Source organism: Eurosta solidaginis, chromosome 5, assembly GCF_040869045.1.
Source record: "Eurosta solidaginis isolate ZX-2024a chromosome 5, ASM4086904v1, whole genome shotgun sequence".
Taxonomy (NCBI): Eukaryota; Metazoa; Arthropoda; class Insecta; order Diptera; family Tephritidae; genus Eurosta; species Eurosta solidaginis.
The window spans coordinates 8188519-8209026 of NC_090323.1; the positions used below are offsets into that span (position 1 = coordinate 8188519).

At 34.9% G+C, this 20508-nt stretch overlaps 1 protein-coding gene across 9 annotated transcripts in view; it reads right to left on the reverse strand.

Moving 5' to 3' along the window:
- The window catches only part of Ten-m (teneurin transmembrane protein Ten-m), a 671948-nt gene that overhangs the window by 189651 nt on the left and 461789 nt on the right, over positions 1-20508 (reverse strand). For all 9 annotated transcript variants that reach the window (XM_067757094.1, XM_067757093.1, XM_067757088.1 and 6 more), the window contains exon 3: positions 9719-9904. In XM_067757094.1, the coding sequence (XP_067613195.1) occupies positions 9719-9904 (186 nt within the window). The remainder of the gene's footprint in view (positions 1-9718; positions 9905-20508) is intronic.

Below are 20508 nucleotides of genomic sequence, written 5' to 3' on the forward strand. Positions count from 1 at the left end.
CATAATATGCATTGCATATAGCATAAATGCAAGCTAAAAAATTCTACTTTGTATTAAAGTTACAAGTAATTTAACCCCATCCCAACCGAATCTTCGTGCCATAATCTTTTTTGTACTATTTGCGTTTTATGCTTTTGTGCTTTTCGCGCCGTTGTTGTAATATGTTAATTAAAAAAATGTCTTTACTGTTAGCAGTCAGCTTTGTTGCTATGTCATTTTTAACGACGACACAAACTTACATACTTACATCATATTGTCGGTTTTTTTCACATAAGCGTAAGCTAAAATGACAGCAGCAGTGCATGCAGAAGCGAACGAAGTCACTCATTGAAAAAGCGCAGCTTAATACTATAGCGTGTTGTTGCTTTTTTGTTTTTTTTTTTTATGTTTGTATATAAAAAATAACATTAAAATTTACACAACCACTGTACTTGCATACATCTGCATGTGGCAAGTACTTGCCGGTAGATTGACTTCCGTCAGGGGAAATGACTACCTGCCATGCATGAATTTCTTATACTTTCACCAACACACAAATGGCACGCAAACTAAAGGATTTCATTACCCAGAATGTGCATGTGTGTGCGTGTATAGGTATGCCAGTAATATATACCTACTTATATTGAGCATTTTGAAGGCTGTCTGCACTGATCCAACTCAAAGCTTGTCTTTCGCTCCTTATGCACTTAGCTTGTTATTGTTACTTTCATTAAATTCTCACTCACTTGTTCTGCTCCTTCATCTCCTTCTACCTATATGTTTTACTCTTTTGCTTATTTCTCAAACCAACTGTCCATATATAAAGCAAATTAAAGATAATGAAAATGCATTCTCCGTCACAAAAGCGCCAAGGTATATATTTTTTTAATACAAATATTTGTATGAATACACACATTCGTGTGTGTACGTGTTTGGGTGTATAAGCATTTACGCATATGTGTAAGTAAATTTAAGCATGCCTAGGTATTTGTTGTATTTGCTTGTTTGCATAATTATGAACTTGAAAAACTGCCATTTACATTCATTCACTACACATGTCATCAGTAACTACACACATGCATACAAACATGCACACCAATTACAAAGTCAGCCACCGCAACGTATGAAGAACATTGAAATTTAGTAATTCTGCATGATCCGCGCCCTTAACGCCGCATACATACAAAAGTTTAAAGGCGTGCATAGCACAAAGCGCAAATGCTTTCACATTTGCTTTGAATAGAGCTGTTTATGCAATGAAGCAGGAAGAAACAATTGAAGGAAGTAGAATAAAGGAAACAGGATAAGAGAAAATGTTGATGAAAAAGTGCGGAAGAGGATAAGCATATATGTATGTATGCATGTATTCAAGTATGTTGTTAATGCAAGGTAAGTTTGCAAATTAAAAAAAAAAAAAAGAATTTTTATGTACGTGTACATGCAGTAATCATAATGCAAGTAATAATAAGTAGTAGATTGCATAATTATTTTAATGAGTTCATACATACGTACACATATACCTACACAGAAATATAGCACATTGCCTAAATATAAATCGCTTAGAATTGTTTTGCAGTTTATGTGATTTCTTTTATTTTGCATACTTTTATCATAGAATTTTAAGGCATATTTTTGAAAAATAATTCCTGAAATTTTTAAAAAAATATTTGACATCTTAAAAAAAAAAAACAAAATCGTTGAAACATAAAAATAAAATCTAAAATTAGTAAAATTATTTTTTTGAATATTTTTAAGCTTTTTTTTTTAAATAACAATAACTTTTTGTGATTTAACATTAGTTTGTTTTCGAAAAGTGTTTTGGATTTTCGTCTATATGAAGGCTGAAAAGTTTTTATCTTTTTTCTCTTAAAATATATAAAAAAAATATCCACTGCCATTTTTTTGCGCTACTGCTACTGCTATTTGGATTTGCCAAGAGGACAGACTTATTTTATAGTATAGGTCTTGGTTTTTGATAGAATTTTTCATTTTGGTCGTTAAGCAAATTTCTGGCACCACTACAACCTCATTCGGACGGGCCAATTTAATCTAACTAAGATGCCATGGTGGCCACCGTGCTCCGCCTACCACACCGAATGCTCTGGGTTCACACCCCGGGCCAAGAAACATCAACATTTTTGAAATAAGATTTTTCAATTAGAAGAACATTTTTCTAAGCGAGGTCGCCCCTCGGCAGTGTTTGGCAAGCACTCCGAGTGCATTTCTGCCATGAAAAGCTCTCAGTGAAAACTCATCTGCCTGCAGATGCCGTTCGGAGTCGGCATAAAATAAGTAGGTCCCGTCCGGCAAATTTGTGGGAAAAATTATAAAGGAGCACGACGCAAATTTGAAGAGAAGCGCGGAGGTTATCGCGCCTTACATTTATTTTTTTATTTTTTAAGATGCCATTACCTCTTCAGAATGTTTTTGGGGTTTAAATATTGACATATAACTCTTATTTGCAGATAGGATTTTAAATCCCGTGCTACCTACAGTGCTCTTTTTAATATCGCATCCTCAAGCACCGTACTTCAGAGGGCCTGAAATTATGAAAGCCACATGTGAATCAGTACGAGGATCTTTTAACGGTCCTGATCCGTTAAATGTCTGAAAATTTGAATCTATAAATGCTCCATATCAAAATATAGGAGCAGAACCTACGATGTTCAATCAGGCCACGGTACTCATAAAGCAATGCCTAATCTCGTTTAGACTATAGCCGGTAGCAGTAAAATATGCTCCTTACAAAAAAGCGCATAACATTAGAGTTTCTTTCTTTAAGCGATGTGCAGGGCTCAGTGTAACTCCGCTTAATGCGCAAGCTATGTTTGTGATCAACAGAGGAATTCATATCATCTTATTCTACTAATTATAAATATTAAGGCATAGATCACTAGAAGGTTTGGATGAAATGCTTTGTAAGTAATGTTCTCTCAAAATAAATCTATCTAAAGAAAGAAAGGCAGGAAACCCGAAGTGCGGGTACGGCGATGAAAACGCGGATGACGCTGAACACATTTTCTTCAATTCTCGCAAAAATGTTCGAGGCTGGTAAATTGAAAAATTTAATTGCTCGATATACCTTGAAAAAATATCTAAATTTATTGCCTTATAAATATGAAAGGGACTGTATACATGTATATTGTCTCACCTTCAGTATGATTATTTTATCTTATTATATTTTTTCCTCGCTCTTATTTATTAAAATTTTTTCATTGAGACAACGAAATGGCTGCTCTTAGTGCAGGAAGTTGGCGCAGTACTTGTGTAGGAATGGCATACAGGATCTAGTCCATGTGTGCTTGTTAAAATATAAATAGCAAAATATTAAAATTGCTCATTGCAAGGCGCATGTTTTCGAGTGCTCTTTTGTTGTTGCATACTCCTTTTTACATCATAACGGTATGTTAAGCACCATTAGCGTAAAGTAAATGATTTGAGATTTTGATGAAAAAAATTTGTATAAATGTCGCCTATCGAAAGGGCGAGCAGAAAGCCAGCGGTGACGATCTCTTGAAGGCGTAGCAAGTTTTTTAAACGCAAACAAATTATCGATGAAATTGTGCTTATTCTTGAAATTGTTCCTATAAAATTGCATTTCTAAGAATACCAAAAATACAGCTGTGCGTAGAAATCCTTCATATGTCAAAAATATTTCTTCACACTCTTTTTGCACACTTTTAGGATTAGAAAATGTATTCACACCTAAAAGTCTACTACATATACAAACAGAAACAATTACAAATGCCCCGAACTTCAGCTTTGTCTGCCTTTAGCCAACAATTTATGTTTGAAACATTTTTTTGCCATTTTATTTCGTTTGCCAAATTTTATTGCACTTGAGCCTTATATTATGCTACACACTCACTGCTGCATGTTATAAAGGTTATACACAAATACATATATAAATGCTTCTATGAATGGAAGCACTGAGACTATCGCGCCGCCAATGTACGTTTGCTTGGTTATTGACCCCAGCGTGTGTGTTGCTTGAGAGCGAAAAAGTCAAGCCTTTTGCAAACAAATTCACATGGCTGAGCGCTGAAATGCAACAAATATTGGCAGCATAAAATAAAATTTCTTGCGAATAATTCTGCTTCGCAGAAAAAATAAATAAATCGCGCATTTTAAAGCTTTGCAAGCAAAAAAAAAAAAAAAAAACAAAAAATGCAACCAAAATCTGCAGCTGCCAAAATTTTGCGTTGCATCAAAAAAAGTATTGCATACTTTATGGCGCGTCCTCTATGCGCAGCGTAAAGCACTTACAAGCATTTGGCATATGTGCTGTTTGCTTATTTATATACATTCATACAAAAGTTCAGCGCTCAAGTTTTCATCAGCCATATCTGCAAGTTTGATTGTACGACGCTTGGCATTTGTAATGCACAATACATCCAATGCAAATAAATATGATTATAACTATACACAAATACATTGGTATGTTCATGCACGTATGCAAAGATATTAACTTACATTTGTAGTTATGTATATATTTATATATATTCATATTTATAACTAGCTACTGCAACAGCTGTGCTTGAGTATTTGCCGATATTGACTTTCAGAAATACAACCCAAATGCCATGGGAAAAGACAAGCTCAAACGCAGGCTGGCCTGTCAGCAGACATGTGGGTAACAATAAGTCGAGACTGCTGCACACAAGGACATATGCACTTCACACATTCATACAAACACGTAAATACTATTCAAATGTAGACGCGCAACGATGCGGGCAACTCAGCCAATTGAAGTTTGTTGAAGCGCATACTGGCATCAATATAGCCAATTTATTACAAATATACAAAAAAAAAAAAACCATAGCTTGACTTAAACTATGTAAATAAATAGGTATTCGCGTATATGTATACACAGGTATATAAATATTTATATGTCTGTATTTGCATGCAGCTTTTCCAGTATTTGCTTTTGCATATTTTTTGCATTGCATATGAAAATATTTGTTTCAGCTCAAGCTTTGTGTGTGCTGAGGCTTACTTGTGAGACTTAAGTGATGTACGCCCTTAAATATGCAATCCATAAAAAGTAGGAACGTTAAAAAAATGTGAGTTTAAATTTAATTGAAAATGCTGTTTGTATTTTTGTTTAAATTGCTGTTTGATTTGGTATGCAATTATATTGCCTATGAAATAATAAAGCTTATTTATATGTAAAGAGCTTTTGAGTAACAAATAAATTGATTAGCTTTACTAAAGTCAACAATATTTGTCAACAATGTTGAGAGAGATCTTTTACAGTAAAAACAATGGAATAGGAGAGCTTTTGAGAGATTTTTGGCAAAGTTATATGCCGTAAGAATGATACAACTATATTCCTTGTCAAATTAAATCATCAGCTGGAAAAGGGCGATCTTTTTATTGAAAAGCTCAATCGTATATTTTATTCAAAGCATAGACCAACATAAGCCAAAACGGGAATTTCGCGTTTCAGAGCTTTTAAAATCAATTTTTTTTTCTTATGAGTTTTTTATTTATTAAGACTACATATCATAGTCTAAGATGACTCAAGACGCGTTTTTACCAGCTTTCGAGCTTTTATAATTAACTAGCTGAACACACGTATTGATATAAAGTCGGCTCAGCGTTTATTTGTAAGACGCTTAATATGGAGATTTTTGTTGTATACGAGCTTTTACACTGATTTTTATAATTTTGGATACTCATGTTTCAAAAGACCCTACTTCAACTAATTTATGTAAATAAAATTGTTTTTCATGCTTTGGAGCTTTCAAAATAAAACTTTTGTCAAAGCAAACAGATTTGTCTACTAAAAAAATAATTGAAATAAAACACTTAATGAGACTTTTCAGACTTCTTATGTGGTGTAAAATAAGCCTTTAAAGGCTTTCAAGATTTTTTACTAGGGTTGTTAATTGCAGCCAACATTAACAAGGAAAAAGCAAACGAATTTCAACGACAAGTATTTTTATTTTTTAACAACTGATAAATGAAAGAATTGAGCTTAAAGAAAGTTTTGTAAAATCCCTTTCAATACCATCAGAAGCTTATTTGAGAATGTATTCTTAAAGCTGTACATTTTTCAATGCTATGTTTTTTTTAAGCTTCGGCGGATTTAAGCTTCTTATAAGCTTTACATCAGAAAAGCAAATAAATTTTGTTTTTTGATACATTTTGTTGTTTCAAGCAACTTATTACTTAAAGTTGAGCTTTTACCAAGCTGCCTCTTCTTTGATTAATTTTACTATTCGAATAACTGGGAAATCTCTGCATAAATCTTATTGAAGTTTTTTCTCTAAGCACAAGAATTTTAGTATTCCTCAACAAGTTCATTAAATCCCTTAAAGCTTGATTTTGATTTGCAACTTGTGTATGAAACTTATATAAGAATTTTTTGGTTTCTTTATTCTTGGGAAAGAAGAACTTACACGCTTAGATTTATTAGCTTCAAATACTATCAAAATTTCGTCAAAAGCTCGCCGTGAAGCTTTCTTCACTCGACTTAGACAATTTAGATGCGTACATTTTTTTTGAGTATCCTCCAAGTGCTACCTTAATTGTGCTTTGAGAAAATTTGAGGAGATTTTAAGCTCGGCCACTTTTTCCCTTTTAGTTTAAGCATACTATATTTATGGAAACTATTTTTTTAATGGCCTTCAGATATATTATTTTTAACAGCTTTCATAAATTTGCATTTTAGCATATCTATCATGTAGAATAAAAACCAAAAATAACAGGCCATATATAGCCTCTGGTCGACCAAAGCTTTTAAGACTTCTATTCTTCAGGGATTGAAAATAAATTTATAATTGCTAATGGAGGCGTGTAAATTTAATTAACAGCTCCAATTTACAACTGATAAATATCTAAAATTCAATATGCCCCTTGAAACCTTCATACTCTTTCATTTAAACTTTTACACAGGATTATTTTCATTAAAGCAGGGAGGCATACTAAAGGGTATTTATAATTGATGGAAGTTTTCCAATCTAAAATGCAATTACAAATAACAGAAAAGTCGAAAAGTATGCAAGCATTAGTATATATGTATTTGTTGTGTGTGTGTGTGGGTGTTAGTGAATGTATTTGCAACAGCAAATGCAAGTTAATTTAATCAATACTAATGATAGCGTAAACATTGCCTTATTCTACAAACCAAAACTACCGTTACTGTAGAAGTTTTAATATGTAGAACGCCTTTAAATATGCTATCTATAATATATGCACACATACATATGCGTTTCTAAGCCTATACATACTTTAGCTTGTGCATATTTGCATACATTTACCTAATTACCATCGAACATATCTAAGCTAATTAATTTACAACGAGGCAAAATGCAAAATTCTCTACATACTTTGCAATGCTTTAGAAAATCACATATTGATACCAATGCATGTATGTATGTATGCGTGTACATTGTAAACATACAGCATTTGTCTATGTATCTGGCGAATCTGTTAAATGGAGATTCAGCAAAATTGAAATGTATAGATAATATATGTAGCTCACAGGCGTGCTAATTTGTATGAGAGTAAGATATAAAAAAAATTTGTTAAAAGTATTCTATCGAAAATGCCAACATGCAAAAAAAAAGGCAGTGTTGCCTAAAACTATGCAGTAGTGATACATTCATAGCTGCATTTGCACATTACCAATGCATGGACATACGTACTGCAAGTGCCGATGAATACATAGATCAATACCAGCTTAAATTGCATGGTTTTGTTTACGGATTGTGTGTGTGTTCGTTGAGTCAATATGCCTACATTTGTATGTATAGATGAGCGCCTAAATGTATGCTTTAACTAGTTTACATTATGTATGTGCGTTACTTTGTGAGAGAAAATCAATATCATCGTCTGATTTGCATGATTAGTTAGGTTCTCTGATTGTTTTCGAGTGAACATTTTTTTTTTTTTGAGCAGGTTTTACTTTATTTTCCTTAAAAGAGTAAATGCTGAATGTGCGCAAAATAAACAACTTGCAGTCGAACTCAAAGGAAAATAAAAAAAATGTTTTGATAATTGCTTAGCTTGAATTTCCATTATGCAGCTAGGAGATAAAGCTAGATTTTTTGCTTATGTAACTGCTGTGAATGCAGCTGAATTTAGTTTTTTTTTGCAGCGTGATTTCATTATGATAAGCACTTTTTGATGTTAAAAAATGTGCGCTCAATTCATCTGAGATGTGCTGAATAGTGCTATATTTTATCATTTGCCAAATTTGTACTTAAAACAATTGAAAAGAGTTTCAAGTAGCTAGCTTTATTGACTTAAATCAACTTAGGACAGCTAAAAGCTAAAATTTAATTACCTAAAGCTGTAAAATGCTCGCTGAATGCAAGTAGCCATTGAAAAATTGTGCTAAATACCCTTATTTTAAACGGATTTAATTTAAAAGCAATCCTTTCTATGGAAAAATGAAAGCAATTTGACGCCCTACCCAAAAAAATTGCACGTAGATCAAATTTAAAGATTTCAACTGAGTTTAGTAAGCTATGTTGAATGGAAACATTTGACAGAAAATGGTACTGAAAACATTTAAACATTATTCAAGCAGTTATACTTGACGTCGATCTATTACATTTAAAGAAAGCGGTTTAAGGAAATACTTTGACTTTTGGGTTAAAAATTGCGCTGAATCGAAAGTTTGTTTAAGCTTTACTAAGTAGAGTGAAATTTGCTTTGAAGCATTCTATACATTTAAAGTGTGCTGAATTACGCTGAGAAGAAATATAGCATATATATATGCCTAGAGGTAACCTTTTTGGTTGACTAAAGTGCCTCTATTTGTATAAAAACCATTTCACTGAAGTTAGAATTTAATTAGAGACGGGATGGCTAATCCAAATCGAGCTGAATTGCGCTGAATAGAAAGTTCTGAACCTTTAGCAGACCAACTTTTTTATAACCAAAGTTCATATTGCGATCTTTTGAGTCATATTCAGCTTGGCTGAGTTGCGCTGAATAGTTTTTAATGGAAGTTACACTCGCAAGAGAGGCAACTTAAAGGAAATGTAAGAATAATTGATTATCTTATCATAAATTTAATCCTTTTTGATGCGTGATCGTTAACCGCTATTGACTTTTTCCGAAATAAAAATTGCTTGAAGTAATTATTATCTATTTTTAAACTTTTTTGAGTTGAGCTTTTTTAGTTCTGTGTTTTATATAAGATCGTCCATCAGTATTTTTTATATTTTGTAGAATATATAACAGCCTTGAGAGCTTTTGAATTTTTTCATTTCATAACTTCGAATTGGTTTTTATAATTTTCGCTTTTACCTTGGTTTCTATCTTTTTACTTTTCCCTACACACATTTTCAACTTTTTCTACAACACTTTTTAATTTGTACAACTTTGATACAAACTATCAAATTGCAATTCCCTGTGGCTATGACCTAATCTTATCTTCTCTTTCTCTTTATCACAATTTTGCTGCTGTGCTGAGCTAGCCTTTTCAGCGCTTTCAACTGCATGTTCGTGCCAAGCTTTTTTGCATTCAATACCTTAAGTTTCACATTCAATTAAATATTTAATTAACACTTTTAATTAAGCACTAGTTTCATCAACTTCGTTGCTACAGACACACACAAGCACTTAAATAGTTCAAGCAATGAACATTGCTGAATAAAAACTATATACATATATAGGAGAGTAATCGAATATGTGCGACGTCAACAATTGTTGCATACTTTCGGGCGCATACGTCGCCTTTTTTTGTCTAACGTATTCTACTTGTAGGTGTGTTGGTACTTACTTAAATTTCCACTTGGAATGTAGACGTTGCCCGATGGGGTGCGCACCAAACACGATGGCTCAAAATCAACGCCCAAATCATTTGGGTTACCAGAGACTAAACGGCCATTATTCATGCGACTCATTGTTGGATTTCTTGGTGGAACATCCGGTGGTGCTGATGGCGTAACTCCTTCAAGGAGATAGCCTGTAAGTATGCAATGAAAAAGAAAAAAGAAGATAAAAGTAAGAAAATTGAAATTAAATGAAAATGAAGTTGGATATACTAAAGCAAAGATGGTGGTGGCTTAATAAGTTTGTGAATTGTAAGAACAGAAATAAAATAATTTGAGGCAAAAAAATGAAAAAAATAACAAATAAAAAATGCAACGCAATTCAGATGCGACTACCAACACAGCTTAAAGGAAGCTCAGTGCTGGAGAGTGCGAGGAACATCAGTAGACAGAACAAGAAAATTGTGGTTGTTAATTTAAAAGTAAAAGCAAACTAAAATTGCACAAGCGAGCGTCAACAATAAAGGAATGACGTAAAGTAAGTACGTCTGGACGTAACGAAGAATTGTAGTAAGTATAAAACGAATAAATTAAAAAAGTTAACATGCTAGTGAGGCGGTAAAGTTTAGTTAAAAATTCAAAATAGTTTTGCAAGATGGCGCCAAGGCGAACAAAAGACTATGGCTTTTATGTAAGTAAGCAGTAGCGCTAGTTAAATACTCAAAAGGCTAACTTTAGCTTATGCATGAATACAGTGTTTATATGTATGTGCTATTGGCTAAATATTGTATGCATGTGTGAGTTAGTGCAATTGTGTTCACATCAATAGTATGTAAACGGCATCTTAATTGCTTAATAATTATGCCGTTGCGCGCTTTTAATGGACACGATAACACATTGGCATGGCTAAGAGTAAAGAAAAGAAAAACTCGCTTTATATTTACACTTATATACATTTATGTGTGTATTTATATACAGGGGCAGCATTTTAAAGTTTGCCGCCTTTGGAAACTCTGCCTATGAGATGGTCTTTTCCATGCTAAACATGAATCGTTTATATTCTTTAAACTTTTTCAAAAAACATTATTTTAAATTAATTTTTTTAACCCAAAAAACAAAAAAAAAAACAAAAAAAAAAAAAAAACAGTTATATTTACAGTTTTAGTTTTTTGCCCAAAAAATAAAGTTAAATTTTATTATTTGCTTTTTATATCCTTTAGTAACAGTTAAATTCGAACATGCCTACTTCAGATCAGAAAGTATCTAATCAAGGATACACGATTGGCAAATCCGACTTTAGAATAATATCTAACAATCTCCTTTAGACATCTAGGAAAAACTTTCCAAAACAAATTGTTTGAGTAGAATTTTCAAAAAAAAAAAAAAAAAAAAACAATTTTGGTAAATTTGGCTTTCGAACTTACTTACCGAATTCCTAAAATTTCTATAAAATCCTGAAGTGATTGCGAAGTTCTTTCGAAATTCGGTAGCCGCGACGAATCATTCAGAGTAATACTAATATCATATATTTCATATTATCTAGCCAAGGAATTTTTTTCTGATTTTGGGAGTTATTGAAACACGAAATTTAAAAAAAAATTTGGTTTTCCATTATATTCGATTTGGAGAAACTTTCTCCTTTAGATTCTTCTAAACATTGTAATAGGTGCTTTAATTATTATCTGGTGAAGACACTTACTTTAGTCGGAAAATATTTTTTTAAAAATCGTTTAATTCTAGACTCGAAAAATGAATTAATTGTGCTAGCGATGTACGATCATGCTGCCACACAGGGCAATTAGGTTTGGATACGATCACAAAAATATAGAAATAATATTCGGTCAGCCTTAAAGTATGCAAGGCTTTTTAACTGTTTAAACCGAAGCTTAAGATCCACAAGCAACACAAACAGATCAACTTAACCAAAGCAATTAATAAATAATAACAATTCTAGTAAACATTATAGGCTGTTCAACTCAGTTTTGCGCTTAAACGCCTTAAAGTAGGCAATGCCACTAAATAGGAAATGCATGCACCAGTACAAGTATTACGCATTTTCACCCCAACGTAAGGTAATGTTTTTCTCTACTTGATTGCAGCTATTTTACCGTAATGTTAGTAATTATAAATAAATTTCCGCATAATATAAGAGAGTAAAGGAGAAAGAAAAAGATAGAGCGATAACTTTGTATGAACATTTATAAAAGTCAACTACAATAAGGCGAGACATGCAGTAAGGCAATTTACATAAAAATACACTCACATCTAGAAAATGGGTGTCGGAGTGTTATTGAGCTCAAGGAAGGTTGACGGGGAAAAAGCACTATAACACACAAGCAGGTATATGCCAGTATTGCACGAAAGTGTTCACTGACCTCAATTTAAAAATTTTTGATTGGCTGCGCTATAAAAGCTTGTTGATTTCATGTTTTTCTAAGTAATGCTTGTTTGTTTCAACATTTCACACTTCAGCTTGAATGAGGTGTTATGCAAAATATTAAAGGAATAGTTGGACGAAGTTAGTAAAAGAATATTGAGGTACTTAAATATGTATGTCAAACACGTAGCTGCACGTGAAATATGACTCACGGGAAATAGGAAATGTGCTTTCCTATCATATCGTAGGTCTTGGGTTCATATCCTGGGACAAGATATATTAAATGTCCCTTCGCACTGGCTAGGTAAGCCCTTCAAGCATAGTTATGCTAAGGTAAACTTCATCCATACTGATAAATCTAATCGAGTCGATATTTTAATAGAATCTATAAAAAAACGATTAATATTGAAGGACATTATAAGATCAGAGAAAATAAAACAATTTAATAAAAATATTGAGATGAAAATCAAAAACAACGAAAAAAACATATTCGAACTTGTGGAGTCTTACAAACTTCGATAATTTTTCGATAATTAATCGATAATTTTTCTATAACCTTTTGACAACAAGATGATAACCTTTCGATATATTTGTATTGACATTTTTTCGTTAAATAATTCACAAGTTTTCGACATTAGATCGACTATTTTTCAATAAAAAATCGTCAACTCATTTGTAATCTTTGTTATCGACAGCAAATAGCCATTATCTCGTCGCATAGATCCTGAGCCAGATAAATAATTTTGCATATAAATGCAGCAACCACGATTTGGGTCATATAAATCCAGATAAAAGTCTGGTTGAATTAGTGAGCAAGGTAATTTGTTAATTTCTTGTCTTTAGTTTGGCAACACTGTTTTTAATAAACCAACTTTTTCAAAAATAGATGTTGCAGCTTGGCCTTTGGCCGCAAATGTTAAATTAATCACAAAAGCGACAACTGCCTATTACAGCTCATGTGCACACAAATATCACGACCTCTCAAGCCACCCAATGATCCAGAGCATTTTCATCAGAATTGATACGGGGTGTGATACTGGATGACGCCTAATTTAAACACTTGATAACAGATCGATAACTCGTCTCTATCTCTTCGATAACGCCCCACCTATAGCACAAATCAGCAATTGATAAAATATTAATGTAAAAACCTGAAATTGATTGCTTCATTTAAAGAAAATAAAAAAACTAATCGTTTTATATTGAAATTCTCGAGAAATCATGTTATATGTTTTTATAACAGACAATATATGTAGCTACTCCTTCAATTTGAATTAAGGAAAAAATTAGTCAAACCACTAATCCTGCTCTCAATTTTATTTAAAACACATATTACAATAATAGCAACTCAAAGCACTTCACCACCGTTTTAATACAACAGCCTACCCAATTGCCCACAATGCTAGGCTGCACTAACCTCCACTCCGTTGCTGTCCCTCCCTTTGAATTGTTTTCATCCGTTTTATCTCCCTTCCTATTATTATTTTATTGCTATTTTTACATTGCCTTACTCTTATTATTATCAGCTGTTTACTCACATTTGCGTCACAATATCTATGCCACATAGCTTCCTAATCCTTCCTTGTCCTTTTCTGCGCTCTGCTAATGATGTCAGTAGGGTTTGGATTACAGACGCGCTGACTAAAAATGTCATTCCGTTTACGCGCAACTGTAATAAAATGCGGTCATAGCTATGCTTATTATTAGGTACTACCGCGTTGCCACAGTAGCTGATTGGTAGTGGTGCATTTGTTGCTGTTTTGGGCATAGTAAAGATTACGCTTTTGTTATTGCTCTATGGCAGAGTAATGCGCAATGTCCTGCGGCTTTGCCTTCCAAAATGAAGATAAGCAGCTTATCGCACCACTATTTGCCTGCAATGCGCACGAACCAGAGTAGAACCGGTGTGCAGTAAAATTGTGCTAAAACTAAAGGGACATGTTGCATGTATAGGTATTTGTTTGTATCAATGTTGGGTTGGTTTACTGCAAGCTTAGTCTATAGGGGAAAACTTGTGCGCTCAAAATTATTTGTCAATTTGACTTTTATATGGAAGTTTAAAGCTTTATATGCATTTTAGTTGGGGCTTAAGTTTTATTTGCTTTGTATAAATAGCTTATTTGAGTATATGTTAGTATTTATTTCATGGTAATTAGATGTTGAAATTTTTTTTATTTTTTTTATTTTTTTTTTTACATGACTGCGAGGAAGAATCATTTGTGGAATATCAGGCCTGTTCTGAATTCCGACTCGGAATGAAAAGCAAAACGACATTGATTTCGACTCGGTTTCTATTTGGTGTTCTCAATTCCGATTGTAAAAAATCGATTCGAAGTCGATTTCGAATCGTTTTCATTCCGAATCGGTAACCAGTTTAATCAGCTGTTTTTGTTTATGGGTTTTGTTTTAAGTATCATAAAATTTTATTTTAATTAAAAAATGCCTGCAGATATGGTTTTTGGATGCGCAGACGCAAGAAGACGTGCTACTGTGCGTGCGAATCGTAAAAATGCGCTGGATCGGAATTCAGAACAGGTCGACTTCATTTCGATCAGCATCGATTTGTTTGCCTATAGATTTCTTGATAGAAGTTTTTAAAGAAAGATTTATTATGCCAATTTAACTCAAATTTAAACAAAAAAATACATACAACTCTTCCAAATAAAATGAAGAATTAAAAAAAAATTATTTGAAAGCAAATATCGCAACATTTGTGTATAATCTGCCAATTAATTTTCATACTGACTGCTCAGAGGCAATACTTTTCAAACCGATAATTTTTGGTCGGAATCGAAATTGAAAACACCAATCCATTTCGATCCCGAAAAAATTGATCGGAAGCGGAATTCAGAACAGGCCTGATTGTTTCTAATTTTTCCTAAAATATTTCTATGGCAACCCTGTCAACAACTTAATTAGAAGGGATCTATATAAAAGGTAGAGTATGTTCTTTAATAATGCCATACTTGTAGTACTCACTCCAAAAATTACTACTCAAAGAACAGAATTTGAGTAACTTTTGTGGACCCGATGATGATACAGCGGTTTCGGCGGTTAGGAAAGCGAATGGATCAATCAGCCAGAGACCTTTACTGATGATGAAGCAAAGGGCTTATCATCGAAATGAGTCTACTTATAACTGAGCCATAACTCGTCTCTGAAGCAATGGTAGGCTAGGTTAGGTTAGGTTGAACTGGGTGGTCAGCAAAGACCCCACATAGACTGAATGTGTCAATAGTATTGCCACAATTTGTTTGACGACCAAACATAAGACGTACCTTATTATTATTATAACTATTTCGTAACCTTTTTTCCCTTTATGACCAGGAACCCAGTATCGATGTATGATCCGGCTTTAGCGAAGTTTTTCCAATGCTTCTATGCATTCCAGGACACTTCTTGACAAAGAATTGTATGAGATTGTTGACTTAATCGTAGCCTGACTTTCAAGATATATATTGACGCGACTACAACTTAAGCACGTGTGACTAACAGGCTCACAAGGTTTCAAGTTGGTCAGAATAAATACTTTTACAGTTGTATGGTATACGGTACCGTCAACGTTATGTTAATCTATTAAATATTACCATTTTCGAATTGACTCTGGAAGTAAATGGCGATGCTCAATAGCGCAGTAGATAATCTGCATAAAAAACCTTGGGCAGCAATGAAAATTTCAGGTATAATAAATAGTAACTTTTAAAAATACTATGTTGTCCTAGTATTTTCCAGAGGGAACAGAGTACTATCCAAGGGAACGAGAATATCTTTTAATATGGGTCCCCGTTCTTGATATTTGTCCGTTATTGATGAGCTAATTTAAACATATCACCACGAGAGAAGAGTCACGTGACTTTATCAACTACGATGGGACTTAAAGAAACCGTCTTCAGATTTTTCACCGATTTTCGGCACCTAAAATCTTGTGGCGGACTAATTGTGGCTATGTTAAGGTGGTGTGGGAACCGCCCAAGAGAGTCTGGTTTAAATCCGTGAGGAAATTGGGGTCTTCAGATCCTTGGCTGCTAAATAAACAGAATTCACTAAGGGAAGATGAGGTTGACAATTGGATTGATTAAGCTGTAAATTACGTGGACAAAAGCTCTCAAAGGTTGCGCCACACAACCTCTGTTGTTGTTGTTGTTGTAGCGATAAGGTTGCTCCCCGAAGGCTTTGGGGAGTGTTATCGATGTGATGGTCCTTTGTCGGATTCAGATCCGGCACGCTCTGGTACCACAGCACCATTAAGATGCTGGCCCGACCATCTCGGGAGCGATTTATGTGGCCACATTAAACCTTCAGGCCATTCCCTCCCTCTCCACCTCCAAGTTCCATGAGGAGCTTGGGGTCGTCAGAGCCTCGTCTGTTAGTGAAACAGGATTCGCCGCGGATAGGTGAGGTTGACAATTGGGTTTGGAGAAGCTATATATTGCGCTGGCAACCTGAAGGGTTGCGCTACACAGCCCTTTGAATCTGGTATTTTAGTCGCCTCGTACGACAGGCATACCTACTGCGGGTATATTCTGATCCCCTAACCCGTTGGGGGACCACACAACCTCTCGTATTGGTTATTAAATAAAATTTAATTATTCTAATTAAGCAGTTTCGTTGTAATATTTTGCAGTACCCCTTAAAGTATGCATCACATCGGCAAAAATAGCGCCTCATGATATATTTTTTACTAAATTTTTTCAAAAAAGCGTTTTTAATTTCTTCATTCCCTTTACATTTCCCGTGAACTAGAAATTATTCAAAAAAGAAATCCCTAAATGATTTAATTACTCTGCAAATTAATTTCGTTGTCAGATTTTGCAATTCAATTATTTTTTTCTTTTTTATTTGACCTATTTTTAGGCGCTTTGTTAAAAAAAGAAGTTACACACCTTTGTTTCTACGCTGCACTCATTTATTATTCCCAAGCAATTTGTTACCACTGACCTTACTTTCACTAATTTGCGCTTATGGCGTTTATAATTTTAGGAGCAGCAAATGACAAGCAATTGTGCGCCTAAAAATCTTCAATGTTTTTAATGAATCAATTAAATTTCTATGTACTTACATACTCCTGGGAAAAATTACGGCAAGCTAGGCAAAATACAATACAAAATTTCCATGAACTAATTGAGCATGTGAAGTGAAAAGTTAGGCTGAAGAATTAAATGAACCAGTGCCACAAATTATGTGACGAAATTTTATTTTAATTTTGTTTGTATGATTAAGAAAAAAACTGCAGGTAAGCAAATTAGGAATTTCGTATTTGTATGTTGAGGATGGAAAATTTAATTTAGTGAGTAATTTTAAATAAAAAAAAGCAGTTTGGCTCATAAAATAAAATTTCATGAGCCCCACTGGTGCACAAATTTAAATTGTTCAAAGAAGGCGCAATGAAAAAGGCAAATAAAAATGTAATAATTTCGAGGAAAATTGAGGGCAAAGCATTTTCAGTTAACAACTGAAGATAGTTCCGTAAATCCGTAGACGCGTCATTTAACGTAATATGCGAGCTATGCAAGAGGAAACGTAGCATATTTTTAGTTGTTGGGCTCACATAACATGGAATTTGTCGTGTGAAGCAAGAGAGAAAAATTTAATTTGTTCATGAATTTTAAAAAACTCCATTAGAAATGGAGATGATGCAGAAGCTGAAATTCAACGAGAAGAGACGTTGAATTTAGAAACCGAAAGTATGTTATGCAAGCAAAAAAAATTGGAAACAGTAATAACAAGTAAGGAAGGCTAAGTTCGGTTGTAACCGAACATTACATACTCAGTTGAGAGCTATGGAGACAAAATAAGGAAAATCACCATGTAGAAAATGAACATAGGGTAACCCTGGAATGTGGTTGTATGACATGTGTATCAAATGGAAGGTATTAAAGAGTTTTTAAGAGAGAGTAGGCCATAGTTCTATGGATGGACGCCATTTAGGGATATCGTCATAAAGGTGGACCAGGGCTGACTCTAGAATTTGTTTGTACGATATGGGTATCAAATGAAAGCTGTTAATGAGTATTTTGAGAAGGAGTAATCCTTAGTTCCATAGGTGGACGCCGTTTCGAGATATCGCCATAAAGGTGGACCAGGGGTGTCCCTAGAATGTGTTTGTACGATATGGGAATCAAATGAAAGGTGTTACTGAGCATTTTAAGAGGGAGTGGGCATTAGGTCTATCGGTGGACGCCTTTTCGAGATATCGCCATTAAGGTGGACCAGGGGTGACTCTAGAATGTGTTTGTACGATATGGGTATCAAATGAAAGGTGGTAATGAGTATTTTAAAAGGGAATGGGCTTTAGTTCTATAGGTGAACGTCTTTTCGAGAAATCGCCATAAAGGTGGACCAGGGGTGACTCTAGAATATGTTTGTACGATATGGGTATCAAATGAAAGCTGTTAATGAGTATTTTGAGAAGGAGTAATCCTTAGTTCCATAGGTGGACGCCGTTTCGAGATATCGCCATAAAGGTGGCCAGGGGTATCCCTAGAATGTGTTTGTACGATATGGGAATCAAATGAAAGGTGTTACTGAGCATTTTAAGAGGGAGTGGGCATTAGGTCTATAGGTGGACGCCTTTTCGAGATATCGCCATTAGGGTGGGCCAGGGGTGACTCTAGAATGTGTTTGTATGATATGGGTATCAAATGAAAGATGGTAATGAGTATTTTAAAAGGGAGTAATCCTTAGTTCTATAGGTGGACGACTTTTCGAGATATCGCCATAAAGGTGGACCAAGGGTGACTCTAGAATGTTTGTACGATATGGGTATCAAACGAAAGGTGTTACTGAGCATTTTAAGAGGGAGTGGGCATTAGGTCTATAGGTGGACGCCTTTTCGATATATCGCCATTAGGGTGGGCCAGGGGTGACTCTAGAATGTTTGTACGATATGGGTATCAAACGAAAAGTGTTACTGAGCATTTTAAGAGGGAGTGGGCATTACGTCTATAGGTGGATGCCTTTTCGAAATGTCGCCATTAGGGTGGGCCAGGGGTGACTCTAGAATGTGTTTGTATGATATGGGTATCAAATGAAAGATGGTAATGAGTATTTTAAAAGGGAGTAATCCTTAGTTCTATAGGTGGACGCCTTTTCGAGATATTGCCATAAAGCTGGACCAAGGGAGACTCTAGAATGTTTGTACGATATGGGTATCAAACGAAAGGTGTTACTGAGCATTTTAAGAGGGAGTGGGCATTAGGTCTATAGGTGGACGCCTTTTCAAGATATCGTCATTAGGGTGGGCCAGGGGTGACTCTAGAATGTGTTTGTACGATATGGGTATCAAACGAAAGGTGTTACTGAGCATTTTAAGAGGGAGTGGGCATTAGGTCTATAGGTAGACGCCTCTCCGAGATATCGCCATTAGGGTGGGCCAGGGGTGATACTAGAATGTGTTTGTACGATATGGGTATCAAACGAAAGGTGTTACTGAGCATTTTAAGAGGGAGTGGGCATTAGGTCTATAGGTGGACGCCTTTTCGAGATATCGCCATTAGGGTGGGCCAGGGGTGACTCTAGAATGTGTTTGTACGATATGGGTATCAAATGAAAGGTGGTAATGAGTATTTTAAAAGGGAGTAATCGTTAGTTCTATAGGTGGACGCCTTTTCGAGATATCGCCATAAAGGTGGACCAAGGGTGACTCTAGAATGTTTGTACGATATGGGTATCAAACGAAAGGTGTTACTGAACGTTTTAAGAGGGAGTGGGCATTAGGTCTATAGGTGGACGCCTTTTCGAGATATCGCCATTAGGGTGGGCCAGGGTGACTCTAGAATGTGTTTGTACGATATGGGTATCAAATGAAGGGTGGAAATGAGCATTTTAAGAGGGAGTGGGCATTAGGTCTATAGGTGGACGCCTTTTCGAGATATCGCCATTAGGGTGGGCCAGGGGTGACTCTAGAATGTTTGTACGATATGGTTATCAAACGAAAGGTGTTACTGAGCATTTTAAGAGGGAGTGGGCATTAGGTGTATAGGTGGACGCCTTTTCGAGATATCGCCATTAGGGTGGGCCAGGGGTGACTCTAGAATGTGTGTACGGTATGGGTATCAAACGAAATGTGTTACTGAGCATTTTAAGAGGGAGTGGTCACTAGGTCTATAGGTGGACGCCTTTTCGAGATATCGCCATTAGGGTGGGCCAGGGGTGACTCTAGAATGTTTGTACGATATGGGTATCAAACGAAAGGTGTTACTGAGCATTTTAAGAGGGAGTGGGAATAAGGTCTATAGGTAGACGCCTTTTCGAGATATCGCCATTAGGGTGGGCCAGGGTGACTCTAGAATGTGTTTGTACGATATGGATATCAAATTAAAGGTATTAATGAGGGTTTTAAAAGCGAGTGGCCCTTAGATGTATATGTGAAGGCGTTCTCGCGATATCGACCAAAATGTGGACAAGGTGATCCAGAAAATC